The 18,393-nt window shown below is 43.9% G+C and overlaps 3 protein-coding genes across 3 annotated transcripts in view; 1 reads left to right on the forward strand and 2 right to left on the reverse strand.

Moving 5' to 3' along the window:
• LOC6494059 (calcitonin gene-related peptide type 1 receptor) overlaps nt 1–13,440 on the reverse strand; it is a 28,644-nt gene extending 15,204 nt beyond the window's left edge. The window contains exon 1 of the mRNA XM_032450367.2: nt 12,798–13,440. The gene's annotated coding sequence lies outside the window, so the exon portion shown is untranslated. The remainder of the gene's footprint in view (nt 1–12,797) is intronic.
• A 950-nt stretch (nt 13,441–14,390) lies between these two features.
• On the reverse strand, nt 14,391–15,727 carry LOC6494058. The gene is made up of 3 exons (XM_001961032.4): nt 14,994–15,727; nt 14,739–14,935; nt 14,391–14,558 (listed from the first exon to the last, which is right to left on the reverse strand). Exons 1-3 carry the CDS (start codon nt 15,689–15,691, stop codon nt 14,464–14,466), a joined length of 990 nt encoding a protein of 329 aa, XP_001961068.1. The 5' UTR covers nt 15,692–15,727; the 3' UTR covers nt 14,391–14,463.
• A 517-nt stretch (nt 15,728–16,244) lies between these two features.
• LOC6496525 lies at nt 16,245–18,289 on the forward strand. The gene is made up of 4 exons (XM_001961033.4): nt 16,245–17,111; nt 17,167–17,785; nt 17,843–18,036; nt 18,105–18,289. The coding sequence occupies exons 1-4, from the start codon at nt 16,856–16,858 to the stop codon at nt 18,209–18,211; spliced, it is 1,176 nt and encodes a 391-aa protein (XP_001961069.1). The 5' UTR covers nt 16,245–16,855; the 3' UTR covers nt 18,212–18,289.
• The last annotated feature ends 104 nt before the right edge of the window (nt 18,290–18,393 follow it).

Below are 18,393 nucleotides of genomic sequence, written 5' to 3' on the forward strand. Positions count from 1 at the left end.
GATGATAATAATGGCGAGTGACAGCTGCCATGGGTACGATTTGAGAGCGTGTTAGCTGATTTATTTAGCGAGTGCAGTAGCTCATATTTCAAATAAATATAAAGTGTAAATAAGGAAGTGCTCAACAGGCGGAGTGCGGGCGGAAGGACATCCATCCTTTTAAAGGGCTCACCCACACAGTGCCAGTGTCCTTTTTGTATCTGGATCCGGCGCGCCGGATGTAGCTGCTGTCAGTATGTGTGTGCTCTGGGGATTACGTCGGTTGGGCAGCAATAGCTGGAGAGAGCTATAAAAATGTTGTTGGAGATTACCAGTACAAGCGATTTATTTATTTTCCACACCCTTGCCGAGTACTCCGTACTCCGTACCCCTAATGGAATGGAATAATTTATACCGCTGGCCGGAAGAACCGGCAAGCACGGAAACCCCCGACAGCCGGAGTGAGCCAGCAAAATGAAGTTTTAAAGAAAACTGGGCTTACAAGTGCATTGCTGGTGTTTTACACTTTGTGCCACAATCTTGCTTTGTCTTTGCCTTCGCTTGGGCCTTTCGACCTTTGTCCTGGTTCATTGCTTTCGGCTTTAGCTTTGCATATCCACTATGAGGAGGTGCGTACACGCCGGTCGCTCAAATGAAATACGTGCCACACGTGTTAAATGCCTCGTGTTCCTGCCACCTCGCAGCAACAATTGCACAATTTGTTCGCGAACAAAAAATTTGCATACGAGTATATGTCTGAGCCGTGTGAGGAAGGTGTGAGCTGGGAATGGACTTTGTTTGCCGTCTGCTGTTTATTCTTTCTGAAACGTCTTGCGGTCTACTCACAAGTGCCTCACACACATATCCTGTTTAGGCCTCCCCTTGCCACCACTTTCTGGCCATATTTACAACCTTAACAACAGCAGAAGCAGCTGCTCAAAGGCACATTGCATGTGCTGAATCCTTTTCAAAGTGCGACAGTCTTAGCAACAAGCCAACACCTCCTTGCCATGTCCTTGCTGTAGAAAACACAGGGAGAAAAAAAGAGGGAAAAGTTAAAGGATATTGAATCAGTATGGTCCTTCTTCTCCTATTATTTTCTCGCAGTGCACTTTTCCCGCATTTATTTAACTTTGTCATTTCGCCCAAAACCAGCCAGAAAGATGGCTTAGTCGGCAAGAAAAGCGGGAAAATTCTTACTTTAACTGCGCTTATTTGTTGGCCTGCTTATGTACTTTGATTTCAACAACTTTTCTTCGAGGTGGCGGATGAAAAACATTTACTTTCCCTTGCCTTTCGCGGCCGAAGTGCACACATTTTTATTATTCATTTTGTTATTGTTTGAGGAACTTTTTTGTGAGCTGGGAATTTGCGTTTTTTGTCAGCTCTTATAATAATTCCAGTTGAGGCGTGTTCATCATAAAATTTGATTATTTTTCTTCTGTTGCTAGGATGGAGACTGTTTTTGTCAAAATACTTGTCGTCCTATTCAAAATGGAAACAAGGAAAGTGTTTTTTTTTTTTTAAATTGGAGACAAAGGAAAAGGCAGCTTGCCAAGTTCTGGTCAGTCATTTTTTAAAAAGTCTTATTGTTTGCATTGTTTTTAAGCTGAAAGGAAATAATGTTTATTTTCTTTCATGGCTTCCCGAAAAGAATTATTTTTTGTTTTCGGTTTTTACTTACAAAAGTTTGAAGCCTTATAGTTTATTAGCTTCCCAGATTATCTACCAATTTATTATTATTCTTAGGATATCCTTGGCACTTTTGATTTGCTATTAATTGTTATTTACTGCGTAACCTTAACACTGACTCTGGAATTAATTTGATTTCACCATCATGCCCAGGAATTAGGCCCAGAAATTAGAGTTTTCCGAGCACGATGCTAAGATAATTATTCGGCCTGCTCACGCACTTTAGCTTCCTTCCTTCCTGGCGCCTCCAAACGAACTCAATTCATATCAATAACATTATTTTGTGGCTGGCTTTTATTTTCCTTACTGTTCACTCAGCCAGGCCTCGAGCTTGTGTTGCCATCTTCTCCTTACAATTCTTTTGGGGCAACACAAATTGGTGTAGGCCACATTTTCTCAGGACCTTCCAGCCTCAAATATCACGATTTTCGGCGCACTTTTCACTTTTCATATCAGCAATTTTCTGCACGTCTCGTTGAGTTTTGTTTAAATGTGTTTACAATTGACTTCACCCGAAAGGCCAAGGGGATACATACGAATATTTGTATTGGAACATATATATTTTTGTATCTTTTGTGAGCTGTCTTAGCACAAATTGTTTTGTCCCCGTCACCTTGCTGGCTCTTACAAAAATTCGGCTTTCTCGCCGCCATAGCCTAATGTCAATTGGCAGGCAGTTTGATTTTCATATTTCACTTCATTTGCAATTTACCCATTCCAGCAATTGTTGCTCTATTCATATGGAAATTAGGTGTTCGGGCTTGGATTTTCAATAGCTTTTATTGCTTATGGTTTTTTAAAGCACTGGCTTTCTGGTTGCTAATTTTGAAAGTGTTTTTAAAGATGTTTTATGGAAATACATACATATATGCAGACACAACTACATATGTTTCTGCTTAAAGATGGATACATTTTAGTTCTAACAAGGAGTTGTCTTAGGAAGTTCTTTAAAATGTTGATTTTATTAGTGATTGAATCAATATCCTATGGATGTTAGACTACTTTTTTAAGAATTCTTAGTATAAATATAGGAAGGATCTATTTGAAAGCATAATTAAACCTAGGGGCGTTGCCGCATAATTACAAGGCTATTTAAGTTTATTCTCTTGAATTCTCAATTTACTAGAAAAAGAATAATAAATAAAGTAATCTTGAACCATTTTAAATTATATACTCATCATATATGTATTGTGGTAGAATATCTCCTATTATGTTTAAAGTTTTATTCAAAAGTGTTGCTCACAATCCCCTGAGGGGATCAAAGTGCAATTGTCAGAGGCTCATCTGTCTTGTCAATCGTGGGCTGGGTTGCCTTTGAATGCGTAATAACCAAACAAAAGACCTGGTTCAATAATTCTCGGCGATGCTACGTTGACTTCTGTAAGGTCAGTTGTGTCTTTTGTGTTTGAGTTGCTTTCGATTTCAGAAAGTTGTTGCTTAATTTTGCATATGGCCCGTAGACACGGACACTGACAATGGAGAAGTTGGCGGAGAAGTCAAAAGTTGACTTAGGACTTTCACACTGGCTGGGACCCTTTGTTGGTCGACTTAAATTTATTTGTGATTTATTGCCATTTGATGTGGCGCAATTTGTAACTCACAAGCAATTGAGCTTGAAGGGGGCGAGAACTGGGGAAGGGAAATTTTGGAAACGATTATAGTATCTAATGTCGAGTAAAAACGAGCCGGAAACAAAGTTGCTCCACTCGAGTTAGACATAAATTGTTTTGCAATTGCCTCACTCTCGGAGTGGTCGAAACTTTTTAATTAAACTTTTGAGTTTCCGCCGGCAAAGTTTCGGGTGAAGTGGTCGGATGGTCAGTGGTCGAGATACAACTATAGATCCGTGTCCAAATCTAATCTGAATCAATAACAAAGTGTGGACTACGTCAATTGGTTCTGATGGCTGATGGCTGGCTGCCCTGGCTGGCTGACTATCTTTTGGCCTTAGGAACAGAATCAAAAATTAATTAAATATATCTCGGATATATTACGGATCGGATGGCGCGTGCTAAGTTTGTGTTTTGGATTCCACTTGCACTTGTTGCTCCGGCGAGGTCAGATCGTAAACTTTGCCGACAGCTGCAAACTTTTGTGTTGACCTCGACTTGTTGGTAACGAAACCATGCGTTAGCCGGGCCAAGAGGCTCTTTGGCTGCTAATGAAGTTGAACTTGTTGAGTTAATTAATTCAGTTGTAGTGTAATTTTTCTGGCTCAAACTTTTGCCGTCACTGATATTTAATTAGGCTTCAGTTGACAACCAAGGGGCAGGAAAGGACAGGACAGGACAGGACAGGACGAAGACAGGAGCATGAGCATAAATCTGCGTGCAAAAACAAATGAGTTCGTTTGTGCGGCATGCACAAATGTATCTGCCAGATACAATCACAATTTCATTACAAACCAGCCATGTGTGTGTAAGCCGCCTCGGTCCCCGGGCGATTTCTCTGGCCCGGTCTCCTGTTCGCCCTGGCCACATTGTGTGCTTGGCATTAAGTGCTTATCTGATTTGCCTTCTCGCCCACGAGACAAAGGCAAAAGTTAAAGCCAATTCCAATGTCCATGCTGCAAGCCGCAAGCCTCAAGCCGAAGCTGAAGCTGAAGCACAAGCCCCATACCATGTACCAAGTCAAAGGAACTGTGGGCTTTGAACCTTTGTGGCGCGTTATCGAAAACTGTTTTGATTGCACGCCTCAGAGCCAATTAAAGCGATGTTGCCAATTTATCGCAGCAGCAGCAGCAGCGGCAAGCCGAATGACCATCCGGATAATTCAATAAACTCGGCCAGCATTATCTCATGCCACTGGTCGAAAGAATCAGAGCTCATGGAGGAGCGACCACCTCCTTGGGGAGGGCGCTGTGGGAATCCTGTTTGTGCATTTAGCAAATTATGAACATTATGGCAAATGTTCAGCCAGACTGCTTGTTCGGATTGCGTTTGTCGTACATATGCTAAGTGTACGGCATTTGAGATCCAACCCACCAGATAAGCCATGCCGCTCCAGCATAATTTTCCATATCTCATGCTGCATGCAACAACCAAATGCCAACTGGGTTAAACGAATGCAACGCTCGCCCTCAACCGAAATATTTCAGACTGGGAGAACGACTTCCTTAAATGTGGCATTTTGCTTTGACTTAATTAAATGGCTCTGCTTATGACAGTATTTGGCATGACATGTTCTTTGAAATACATTCCTCGATAAATTCTAGTCCAAGAACGGTATACTAATTATATTTGCCGACATTCCTTACTTTCCTTTATTATTAAACTTTTGTCTAATATAGTAGGTATTGATTATTTCACTTTATTTTTAGGCATCCAGGAAAATATTTAATGGAGGTTTAATTGACATAAATTAAGATGCCCACTTTCTCAAATAGCAAAACACTCAATTACCCTTCACTCGGCGAGTGAATTTCGAGACGATGACGCCCTTAACACTCTTCACACTCCATTTACCTGCGAGGGAAGATGTTGGCCATCCCGGCTCCTTGTGAATAAAAAAGGACGAAAATGAAATGGAAAATGGCGATCCCCTCGAGGGGATGGGGTACTCAACCGTGTCAAAGGAAAGCGAAATTTCGAAATGAATTTTCGGACAGTGAATTATGCCTTCCTAGGCTTTTCTTCTTTTTTTTTTGCCTTTTGGCCGTATCTTAATTACCTGCAATTTCGTGGCCGCAAAACACTCGCAAAAAATGGGCCAAGACGGTGGGCAGGGAAAGGCAACAAAAGGTTCTCCTTTTTAAAAAATGGGAAGCTCCTTGAATAGATCGTTTTAATTTCAATGGGTTGCCATGGGAGTGTGGACCAGGAGCCGACTCCTTGGCTCGTAAAAGGATATGCTTAATGTATGGATTTTGTTTTCCAACTCTTTGTACTCCTCCTTTGTTACTCGGCCTTTGGTAATACAAGCAGCTGGAATGGGCCTGGTCCGGCAATAGACATAATACGCCATAACTTGGCATAAATTATGTGGGTCCTGCCCGAAGCGGGCGGCATAATTGCTGTTTATGCATACTTAATCAACTGTCCAAAGTCGAAACGCAAAGGATTTAATGACGAGCCGTTGCCGTTGCTTTTGCCTTTGTCCAGCTAAAATCAGCCACAAGATTATTATTTTCTATTCGAAAGTACAAAGGCAAACTGATGGATGGAATTATGTCCGAGCACGGAAATTGCACAAACTTCAATTAGTTTGCGGTTTAAGTTTCAGGCCACGATTGGTAACATGGCTCAGTTCTGATTGCTTTCGATATGAAGACATCCACTCTCCGCAGGACTGGGGAACATATCTGGCCGTCAATCAGCTGCCACTCACTCCGGGGACAGTCGTGTGAAGATGGACATTTGTTAAAACAATCTTAAAGGGGAGAAGTTGGAGAAATATAGAGCTCTTCAGGGGGAGATATTAAAGGTTATAATATCAGAATCAATAACAAGTAAAGAAACTACTTCCACTGTATTCCCATGTCAAATGAAATATCAAAGAAATAATAAAACTATTTTGTTCTCTGACCCCAGCTCAGATTTCTGACATTCTGCGGTTAGGTCCTTGTGGGATATATTTATGAAACATTTTACATTATTTATACCCTTCAGGAACTCATTAGCTGGGATTTGCCGGATGGCGGCAGCACGACAAGTGGGCGGGTTGGTCGCTCATGGTCAATGTGGGAGGGGCTAGGCTTTAAAGCCACCCAAGCCGAGAACATTAAGAGCAGCTGACCTTTGACTGGGCGGCTTAATCCCCAGCTCACAACATTCCTGCCCCTGCTCGGGCTGCCGGCTAGTGCTTAGTGGCACTCGACTGCTTCAATCCAATGGCAGGACACTCGTTCAGTGAGTCACTCAGTCGGCAGGATACTTTACAAAAGCGGGCGCTAATTGAAAGAGAATTTCCTGCAAATGTGTCCCTAATTAATGTTGCAACATTTGTTGCTAAAAGTTTCGACTTTTGTTCCACAGAACAAGTAATTAGAGCTTGTCACAAAAGGGCCGTCTGCGTTTTCTGTTTTCTGTTGACTGTTGGCTGCCGACTGGTTTCGGTTTGGCCATTAAAAAACCCAATAAACAAGCTAATGAACATCAAATGGCGGCATGTGACACGACAAACACAGGACTTGAGGCCTTTAACAAAAAAAGGCAACAAAGGCGTCAATTTGGCAGGCAATTCGCCTTGGACACTTGGCCACAAAAAAAAAAAGAACTCGCTTTTCCTTCTGCCTCTCTAATTAAGTTATGCGCGCTTTTTTAATTGCTCATTACATACGGATCCGGGCTAAAGTTATGAGGGCGGACCGTTTGTGTGGGCGTGGGAGTGCCCATCATATGTATATGCCGCCAACGCCACCGCTGCCGTTCCTGGTGCTGGTGCTGCCTTCCCTTGTGGCTGGTTGCATTTCGGATTCTAATGCAATTTTCATGTTGCGCATATAAAGCAGGCAGCGCACCAACGCAACAGCGCCAAGAGAAATGTGTTTATTTATGCCATGTGATGGTTGTCTTGCAGTTGGAACCTTGCCACATGTGCCACTGCCGCAGCCCAGGCTATAGCCGCAGCCGCAGCCGCTGCGTCGCCCCATAAATATTACGCATACGCAGCATTGCCGGCGGGCTGGCAAGTCGCTAACCTGGTTTACCTATTAAAGTGCACGGGCCCCAGACAAAGCAAAGAGTCAGTTTATCATTAGAATTGCATTAGGGCCAGCATTAGCATCGCGATTTGGAAAAAATGCAACTCCCACGCACGGTGTAAAGTTCAAAGAACTATGCTGGCTGTTTTTCTAAAGTGCACTTATCAGTTTCGAGAGTACATTTGTCTTTTAACAAGTAAATTATATGCTTTCCTGTATCTTATCTATTAGATTAACTTGCAGATTTTTAATAAATTCTGTTTTTGATAAAGTCTGGCATATAAATAAGTTTTAATTTGAAATTAATATAGTTATTTATGTTTGGATGAACTTATAATCTTATCATTCTATTTTAAAATTTTTATAGAAATTTCTTTAATCGAAACTTTTAGCACAGATTTTTTTTACTTCGTAGCTGCTTAGATTATGATAGAGAAGTATGATACTTAAAGATATGTGACCTAGAAGGTAAAACATATGACAACCGCGGAAATATTAGACGAGTTAAGACTAGTTACATACATTTTATCAACAAGTACCATATAGGGTCTAATTGGGTCTTTAAATACGTCCATTTTGTATTAAAATATCGAGAAAAATACGACAAAAATTTCCGATTTCCGAATTGATCCGAATTATGTGAATTTTATTTCCTTTTAAAATTATTGAAAAAATATTCAAATTTCAGTTAGCCAGATATTTATGAGAAATGTTACTCGAAATAGTTAGTCCAAAAAGGAATGACTTTTTAAAAATTATTAAAAATACAATTTTTACGATCTGCATTAAAAAATTTGATTAGTTTGGGAAAGGTGGCATTTAGCCAAATTTCTTTTAAGACACCTTTGAACGATTTCGCATCAGATTCAAAGGTATAACATCCGGGCCGATCGGGCGAGTATTCTCCAAGTTCTAAAGCTATTATTCTAAAATTAATCAACATCGAATAATTATTACTCTAATAATATTATTTATTTAATTACTCATATACTTATTGGCCATTTAGCTACCAATAAGGATTAAATATCACGTATACGACCCAATAGTTGAATGGTTATTTACCCTTCCGGTAAACACTTTTGATCTTGATTCACCGAAAGCAAGCTGTCCTTATTTAATTAAAAAATTAATTTATAAACGTATGAGCTGCGAGGAGTTTCTCTAAGGTCAAAGCTTTCATAATTAAAATCCTTCTTTCTCATTAAACTTTCAACTTTCCTTACCGAAACTTTAAGATTCCTACACAAGCAGTTTCACTTTAATTGCAATTATTCCTGCCACACTCTTTCACTGCCTGGGGCAGGTCGCCGCAAGTTTCTGAAGGCACGCCCCAAGGAGTGAACTCTTCGTTTCTATTTAAAATTTGTAATGACAAGTTGATTTGCAGCTGTCAACACCTTGGGCCAAGATGGGAAATGGCATTTGACGTGCGACTTCCGGTGGGGGGAGATGATGTGTCAATACAGTTTGTCGCGTTAACAAATATTTTTGTAGGGCACAAATGCCTGGTCGGGCTTAATGCGACACCCACTGCCGCAAAGTTCTTGTTGCAACTAATGGCAACAAGTGTCTGACAAGTGTTTGCTGAGGGCCGGGCCAAGAGCATGAGCTTGGCAATTTGTGCGTGATTTATGGGCCGAGAGCTCCGCTTTCGTTATCTAAAGAGCATATCGATGTTCGCCGTGGCACGATGCTGCAAATCATATTCCGCGGTGCCTGAAGAAGGGACCATTCTTTTTTTGTTCAGACCCAAGATATGCCACTGAGATAATGATAATTTATAAAAATTATAAAACCAAAAGCACATTTATAGAATCTGCAGGATCTTAAAGAATGGGAATGGGAAAAACAGTCAGTAACTATCACTATCTGTTCTAAAATATTTTCCATCTCGCGGCACCTGGAATTCCAAATCGGAAGTGACCACCAACAGGTGTCGGTGTCCCTGGCCATGTTCGTGGCTCGTGGCCTGCCGCTTCGTTAATTTATGGCCAGCTGGGTGCTGCCAATGACAGCGTGTTGCAGCATCGCAGTGAGAGGAGAGCTGCATGTTGCCACTCCCGCTGGGGCAGGGGCCTGGCCCACGCTGCAATTGATTAATGTCAGAGCTGCAAATTAAGCCTGAAACTCTGGTCTTTATTTTTTGGGATTTTGCTTTGCTTATTGCCACCAAAAAAGAAACAAAAAGGAAGAGCGATACACACACGTGAGTGCCACCTTCGAGTGGCGGATGTTTGTGATGCTTCATTAGTGCTGACATTTGCCCGGTGGCACAAAGGAGCTTCAGCTGGTGGCTCTGCGGTGACGTGAACTGTCACCAGCAGAACGGGATGAGGGAGTGGGGCGATGGCGATGGCTATGGCGAGGGCGGGGGCCATGGGCCTTGCCCCAACCAAAAAAAAAAAAACTTGGGCAGACCCGCTGGCCTGTCAGACTCAGTCACAATCACAGAGCAGCAAAAGTTGCCAAGCAAAACTATTTTTCGTGACTGGAAGTGGGTTTTGGCCAAATCCGAAGTCGCTTGGAGTTGCTCCAATAATTCCCTCTGCTAACGATCATTGTTGGGTCTTGCCTACGACTAAATGCCGGGCCAAGAATGCAAGCCAGGTCTTTATCTGTCGACAATGAAAAAAAAAGTATATCTAGACAAGTAGTACTACTCAGGCCTTCCAGATCATCTAACATTTTTTTCTCAGTGTGTGAGGAGGAAAATCACGATTCTTCCAGGAGCCAGGGCACCTTGCCCCGGAATGGTCATGACAACAAGGCCTCCTCTCTGCAACTAGCCGAGCATCCGACTAACCGCCTATCTGGCATCAGCAGATGCTGGCTCGCTTTGAAATGTTTAGCCAGCAGACAAATAAGTTGATGTTGATTGTTTTTGCTTGGATGTGGCACGTAAACGATACTGACAGTCGCCGGCCGGGCCAGGCTAGGCCACGGGGATCCATCTGGCCGGGGCGAAACTTAATTTCTACATTTGCCGGCAGATAAAGCGCAGAGTGGGTAAACTGGTAGCTGAGCGCACAGTGGGCCAGAGCCATCGATCCGAGCCACGGTGCACGCATCCAGCACGCACCTCCTCCATTAGACGCTCTTAGTGATTGTTAAATTCCAATTAACAACTTTTTTCTGGCCGGCGTTCGGACTGTAGAGTTCATGAGTTGGGCGCTGCAAGGTGGAAGATGGAAAGCCAGAAGCTGTAAGCGGCAAGCAGCAAGTCGGCCTTAAAAGGCCAATACCAATCTGCCGGATTCAATCCACTGCCCTGAGACTATGGCTAAGACTGAGATCGAGACTGAGACTAAGACTGAGAACAAGTTGTTTTGCCGGCAATCCGGCTACCCGGTTGACAACGTTAATTGAACCCGCACACACCGGGCACACATCGAAAAAGTCGCATAACTTTTGTAGTTTGTTTGTTTTTGGTTGTGCCTTGGTGGCAAGTACCCCCCAAATAGACCACACCCTCTTCCCCCACACTGTCCCAGAGGCAACTGTTGCAGGCACTTGTCGTGTGAGTCACGTCGCGATTTGTTGATGATTTTTCCTGCATTGTAATGCTTTATGGAGACCCCATAACAATTAGTTTTAATTTTCCTGCATTTGCGTATGGTCAGTCCGGCCTTAACATTTGCTTGGCCAACTTGGCCAACTGCATGGCTGCTTGGAGGTAATGAAAATTAATTGAAAAATTGATTGAAATTGTGCACTGAGCAGTTCAATCAGCGCGAGTCTCGTTTGTTATTGTTTAGAATCTTTTTGTTTGGTTTAAAGGGGAGGAGCTCTTAGGCTCTTCGGCGATTTGAGAGCTACGGCGCTGACCGAAATAGCTCAAAATTGCAATTAATTTCAAAAATGCTTTATACAATAAACACACAAGCCACTATGATGATGATGATGATGATGATGCCTGAATCAACATTTCCCACTGACTGTTATACAATGAAGCTGCTGAAAATTTGGACAGCGAATTAATTTGGCAACTGGGCGGGAAATAGGAAATATCAATCAAAGAGCCAAAGCCGCGATTGAAGGGCAGCTGCCAGTGTTTGATTGAAAAGGGTTCTATGTACTAGGCCAAATTTGCAATAACGATTCCCTTTCAAATCGCTCGACAATTGCCTTCCTCAAAATAGCTTCCAAAAATAGCTGGAAATCAGCGAAAACAAGAAACACATCAAATTGAAATAAAAAATATTTGGTAATGGTACAATAATTTCTAATAAATTAACATTTATATTAGGTTGAAAGTATGCTAATGAGTTTTTATGGCTTGCCATTGAACATGCCATGAAACATAAATATGAAATTTTACGATTGCCGCCAGTTACTGTTTTGGCACCTAATTTATTTAATGTGTTTTTAAATCATTATGCTGAGGCTAACTAATGGAATTTAATGGCTTAATTAAAAGTTAACCAAAGGTACTTTATCTATGAGATAGCATTATTTGCCGTCATCCAGCTGCATCCAGACACTTCCTGAATTACCCTGCTCAGGGGCAGTGATTTATGGATTGTATCTTGCAGGTCTGAAGCTCCCTGGTGAGGTGCTGAGATGCACTGTGCACCCATAAACTATCTTTGACAATATTTACTTATTATCCACCGCATTTTGCGCTCACGTGGACACAAAATGAAAATCTGAATAAAGTATAATGTATTTATCTAAATGCATTTTCCGGCGAACGGCAAAGAGCAAAGAGCTGTTTACTTCTCCAGAATTTATTGTTTAAAGTAAAAGCAAATTCCTGCCACCGGGCGCGTCTCTAAATGGATGATGGACGTGCTACACAATTGCGAAATGTATCTTTGCCTAGTATCCGTGACATCTACGCTGCAGTTTCAGGCGCCACGTAAGCGGCTAATAGCTGCTGGCAAATACACGGCCGAAAGCAAACAGCGAATAGCCAAATTGTTTGCTTTTGGCCGCCAGGCTCAACTTGTTACAGTGACAAATGGCAGCAGATACATCATGATCATCGGTATCGGCCCGGTAATGATAGTGTCGGGTCGTGCCGTGAAATCATCATGATTTCATAGAGATTGCAGACTGAACGCACCTAACAATTAAAGACACTTTGGCCAGATCGTAAGATTTATGGCCTTACAACGTGCGTCAGCGTTCCAGCATCAAATTGGAAAATTGGAAAATCAGAAATCAAACGAATCGGACTCTGAATCGGATTCGGAATAAAAGAAATGCCAGTGCTGATTTATGCAGCTGCTCGCTGCTTCCATCAACAAAAAAAGTCAATTTACATTGGCCGTCACCCCGAAAACTAAATCCTTTGAGCATTTTCCCCCAAACAAAATTTGCATAATAGCCAGAGTGGAATATCTTAAAGATTTCCCCTTGATTTTTAAGGCTTAAAAGCCAGGACCTTAGTCAAACAAAGAAGTCATAATTTCCGGCTCCCATGTGTGTGGGTGGTTTGGTGAGTGGGTCTTTGAAATATTTTTCCCATTGTGAGTTGGCTTACCGTGTTAAGGAGGCTCTCGCACAAGGAATTCCGCCTCCTAGGCAGCCCGTCGCATATCCTGCGGCGTTGCAGTCCTTTTTGGCCCTGGGACCAAGCTCTAGATTCTTGCAGCCGCCGCCGTGGCGCGTTGACGTTCCCAGCAGTTAATTGAATTAGTTGTTAATTTATGGCTATGTTTTCACTGGGAATTTTGAGAATGTAAAAATACGCAGAGGGCGGGGAGTGCGGGATGCTAAGGACCTTCCAGTCGAGGCTCGACTGTGGGACTTGAGTTGATTAAATGCCTGCCACTTAAATTGGCATTTAAGCGACGCGACTCACACGCGATCTTGCTCCCGAGTCCGGAATGGACGAATGCGGAATCCAGAATCCGGATGACAATAGCGTCGGGAAAAAAAAAATAATAATAAAATGAAAAGCAATAGAACTGGGAGTCGCCACCGCCTTCGGCTCCGCGACAAAGAAACACACACTTTTCAATGGGTGAGCAAAAAGTTTTTATTGTACACCCATTTAGTTTTTAATGAGCGACAATTCCCGCACACGGATTCGAAATAAAACGGTTCTGGAGCGGAACGCATCCGTCGGATACGTTCCGAATACGCGACAGTTGGATGGCAACTGAAGTCCAACACGAACCGAACCAGCCGGCATTGGCCCGTCTTATCACAGGCGGGTCTTTGGCAAAATGTTCCGGCCAAGCTTTTCGCAGAAAGCTTATTTGCCTCAGATTTCCCACTGGGGTTCAGCTTTGTTGCTCGCAACTTGTTGCACGATGTTCGACGGCGCTTCTGATAAGCGAATTCAATATAATTGGCACTTTAATTCATTTATAAGCAGGCGCCGCTCATTAAACTCGACTTTAATCGCCTCTAATCTCACTTAATCTCTCAAATAGACGCCGAATTCTAATTTCAACGCGGGTTATTATCGCAATTTGATGGCTTTTTGTTTGTTTTTTGAATACTGAACGGGTAAACACTTTCGATTTATTATGAACACTTGTTGATAGCCCTTTGACTTGAAGCTCTCAAATGAGCAAGGACAAAAGCCAAGTACACTACACCTAGAACTTTTATCGAAAGCTATCCTTAGAGGATAAAGGAACCAAAGCTTGGAGTTCCTGTAACATGTAAAAGGTCTTCTTTTAAGGCTACTACACAAACCTCTACTTGTAACCCCATTCCCGTGTGATTCATAAGCCTTCAAAACTAAGAACCCAACCCCATGATGGATGACTTTTCAACCAATCTAGTTAATAACTCAAATAACTATCAGGCGTTTAGATAAAGCTTAGCCGAGATTGGAATCTGAGATATGCGTGCCACTTGATAGATAGTTTCGCACTCTGTCCGAACAAGCAGATAGTCAGAGTTCTTGAGATAATATATCGCGGTGTCTGGTAATTGTCACCTTCCCTGATAACTAAGCAATTATCTCCAATTCATGGACTCTCCCGTAGAAGAAAGAAGCCGAAAGGTTTGGCGGGGAAAAGCCCTAAAGTCTTCATGGGCATTTATTTGCCAAATCAGTTTCGAGGGCGTATCTCTTTGATTGCCCGCCGCTAATACTTGAATAAATATTCATTAAATCTTCTGATTAAAGCTTTGTTTTTATTGCAAATTTCTTTCTTTGTTTGCACTGCTGTCGAAGAACATTTCACCATTTAGTCGACGGTGTAGGTAAAGGCGAAGCCCGCCTCGTTCTGCCTGTAGATATCGTCGCTGTTGAAGAGAACCAGCAAGGGGCCAGGATTGTTGCCTGTTTCGGAGGGCAATTTGGATTAGTAAAGGGATTAAAATGCATATAAGAAGTTGATATAGTTTGAAAGTTAAATGAATCAATAGCTCAAGAATGAACACCCATTTTATTTGTCGTCCCAAAACCTTTCTGACTAGTCTTCCCACAAAGCTTTTCCCCAAAAAGCTCGCCGCTACTTACTCGATATCACCACGTCCTTCTTGATGGAGCCACAGAAGTAGGTGGCGTGCTTGTGGCTGTCCTCCATGGTGGCCTGGGGCACCATCAGGAAATCGGCGTCAAGGTCGTTGGTGCTATCGGCGCTGTAGCAGGACTCGTCGGTCAGCAAAGTAGTGGCCTGCTCCTGGGCACCCACGTTGAAGTAGTAGGCGCGAATGCTGCCCAAGTCATTCATTTAGATTATTAAGAAAATGAAATAAAAGTCAGTAAGCCTACTTAAGAGCAGTGGTGTCCGTGTCCCGGCGGAAACAGATGGCGTAGTTCATGCGGGATGGGTAGATGCCTTGACCCTCGTTGTAGTTGAAGGACTTGACCACACCCTTGGACTGGGGGAAGTACTGCAGGCAGCCGGGAGGGGCAACGAAGAAGCCATCCTTGGTGCTGGCGCTGGCGCGTCCCTCGATGATGGACTCCTCATCCAGATCCAGGGAGCGAACTGAGGCGCCGGCAGGGCACTCCAACTGGGTCACGGTCATGTCCCAGGAGGGAGTGGGAAGGTCCGTGTATCCCACACGATTAGCCAGGGAAAAAACTATATCCACTTGGGTGTCGCCATCGGTGGCGTTGAAAGGCACATAGATGTGCTGCCACACTTCCGTGCCGCAGAGTCGCAGGCCATTGACCTCAAAGTAGTCCTGGGTGCACTCGGCGTAGCTCAGACCGGAATCCGCCTGGGTCTCCAGAGTGGGCTGGGCCAGGGTCATGGCGAAGTCGATGCGCAGTTGGCACACGTACTTGTTGTAGGCCTTGATGTGGTACTCGCACTCGCGGGGCGTGTTGGTCGGATTAACCAGGTTGATGTTTTTCGAGGACGCAGTGCCGCCACAGGTGGGTGTGGCCACCGAGGCGGACTGGACGGCGGCTGTGGCCACCACCAGCAGGAGGAGCAGGCTGCTTGCAACGCGGTTCATCATCGTTCTGACTTTCCGAATCGACCACTCCACCGGCTTTTATTCGCTTCGATTCGGCGGCCAACAATCGCAACTGTCGCGCCTGTCGCCGGGAATTGTCCGATCTAAGTCGAAGAGTCCGATTAAAAGTACGAATAATGTCAGCAAACATGATCGATTGTTTTTATCGCCGAGCTTTCCCCCAAAGTGCCACCTGCAAACATTCTGCGTCAGTTTATTAAAATTTAATGCCCGTAAACAAGGTATTTTAGTCAAGAGTTCCAGTGCCGAAGTGTGATTTGATAAAAATAATTAAAAATAATTTTATTGGGGGCTTAGAACAATAATTCGATTTATTTCCTTAACTTGTTTTCAAAAAATATTTCATTCTATTCTGTTTATCACTAGAAGTGTATGCCCCACTACTATAAACAAGGCCTCTTTTTAAGCCCCTGGAATCCCAGGGATTATCGATAAGTTTAAGCCCGATTGACAGTCTTATCAGTCAAATGATATTTTAAACATCTATCAGTTGACAGACAGTTTCGTTTTATTTTTACCCATGTATAGTTCTTATTACCCCCCAGAAAATAGCTGGAACCTTGACTGCATTCTAGTTCTAGTTTCTCAAATCTCTGATTGTGCAATTTGGCTCTAATTGGGGTCTTGTTACTCTCACACACCCACTTTTCTTTTTCTCTTTTCACTTTTTGACATCATCATCGTTATGGTGTCACCCACGGCGTTGATAGAGACACCTCTAAAGATCTAGACCCTTTTTGGACCGACTCTGAGATTGAACAAACATAACCCAGTTTTGAGGTATTTTAGATCAGAGTAGTGGACACCTCGTCGAGGTTCAATGACTCGATCGTTGGGCGATCGGCAAACAAGTTAAAAGACGCAACTAGCCCGGCTTGAATATTCATGCCGGTAAGTGACGATCCAACTGGCTACCAAATATTGACACGCCGCTGCTTCTAACATGAAAATCTCATCATCGCATCGCTGCCAGCGCTTGCCGGAGTATCTTTGCTTGTAAGTGTATCTGTATCTGTGGGATTCTTCGGCCGGAGAAGTGGTATAAAAGCGATGCGTCCCCCCGAAAACTCACACAGTATCGAAGTGAAAGTGCGTGGGCGAAGTGAGTGAGAACCGGGATCGGATTGAGAACGAAATACAAGGATTATGTTTGGATATACTGGGTTGCTGTGGATTATCGGACTCGTGGCCTTTGCGCAGGCGCAAACGCTGAATGAAACGAGTGGTGGGGTGGCGCCTCTGGAGTCTGGTATGTGGCGCCAGGGCAGGAGGAGAAGTGTTCTGGCAGACACCTGCACCACCAACAGCGGCACCACCGGCACCTGCCTCACACGCTTCAAGTGCATGCGGCAATCGGGCACCGTAAACGGATATTGTGGCACCTACGGTGTTTGCTGTGAAAGTGAGTGACTATTGATTCTCGTTAGAAGTATTGCTTATTTTTTTCTCCTGACTAGCCAACCTCCAAGTGGGCGCTACTACCCGCCAAAAACGATCGATTATCAAGAGCCCTGCCACATTCGCCACCGACCTGATCACCTACACCGTCGAGGCGATGAGCAACAACGTCCAGCAGCTGCGCATCGACTTCGAGCAGTTCGAGATGGCCCAGCCGGTGGATACGGACGGTGTCCTGGACTGTCAGGACTACTTTGAGGCTGGGGGCTTCAAGTTGTGTGGCGTGAACAACGGACAGCATCTGTATCTGCCTTTCAATGCGGCAACCGGAGTAGAGCAGGTCACCATCACCTTTGCTGTGCCCTCCAAGTCGACGGGAACCAACTGGCGACTGATTGTGACCCAGCTGGAGGGTCCTCCCATTTCCAGTAGACGTCGCCTCACCACCACCGCAGGATTTGGAGCTAGCACCAACTCCTTGCAGGATCTGAGGGACATCTTCGCCTCGCATCACGCGGACTATGAGCTTCTGGCTCCTCCGGGCTGCCAGCAGTACTACACTGGGCTGACGGGCACCATTCGCAGCTTCAACTTCCAGAGTGCCGTGACCAGCAACTATATGCCCGATCTGAGCTACAACATTTGCATTCAATCTTCCACCAGTGCCAGCATGATAGAGTGAGTTTGACAGTTATTATGACTGAGACTTTGATTTAAAATTATCTCTTCCAACAGGTACAGCTTCAGTCAGTTCTCCATGTCCATACAGGACGGCACTGCCGAGGGTTATGATGAGTTTTGTCATCCCACAGTCCACACGGCGGGCAGGCAGGAGGATTACCTGATGATACCCCAAGGAATTCTGGCCAAAAACATGGCCTATCAGCCCACATACTATTGTGGCACTAACGAAAATCTGGTGGTTTATGGTGAGTTTTTCTTTCTTTTCATTGTTGGACATAAAGTAAGGAGCTATTAATGATATCCCATCCTCCAGCTTCTCCACCTTACTTGCTGCACTTCTCCAGCGACGACCTGACTCTGGACAGATCTGTGGAGACTGGGTTCAGCATGACTTACCGCCTAAGAAACTCACTTCTTTAATCGTAGCGACTATTAAATAATATCTGATAGGTTTGCCCGCAGGGCACACAGGAATTTAATAAACTCGAATGTCTTTAAGCTGCTGTTTGTTGTGTATTCAGTTAATGAGCTTGTCACGCCTCAAATCGAGGGGATTATGACAATAATGGGGAGGGGCGATGGGTGGCTTTGGGTGGGTAGAC

This window comes from Drosophila ananassae, chromosome 3L (assembly GCF_017639315.1).
Source record: "Drosophila ananassae strain 14024-0371.13 chromosome 3L, ASM1763931v2, whole genome shotgun sequence".
Classification (NCBI taxonomy): domain Eukaryota; kingdom Metazoa; phylum Arthropoda; class Insecta; order Diptera; family Drosophilidae; genus Drosophila; species Drosophila ananassae.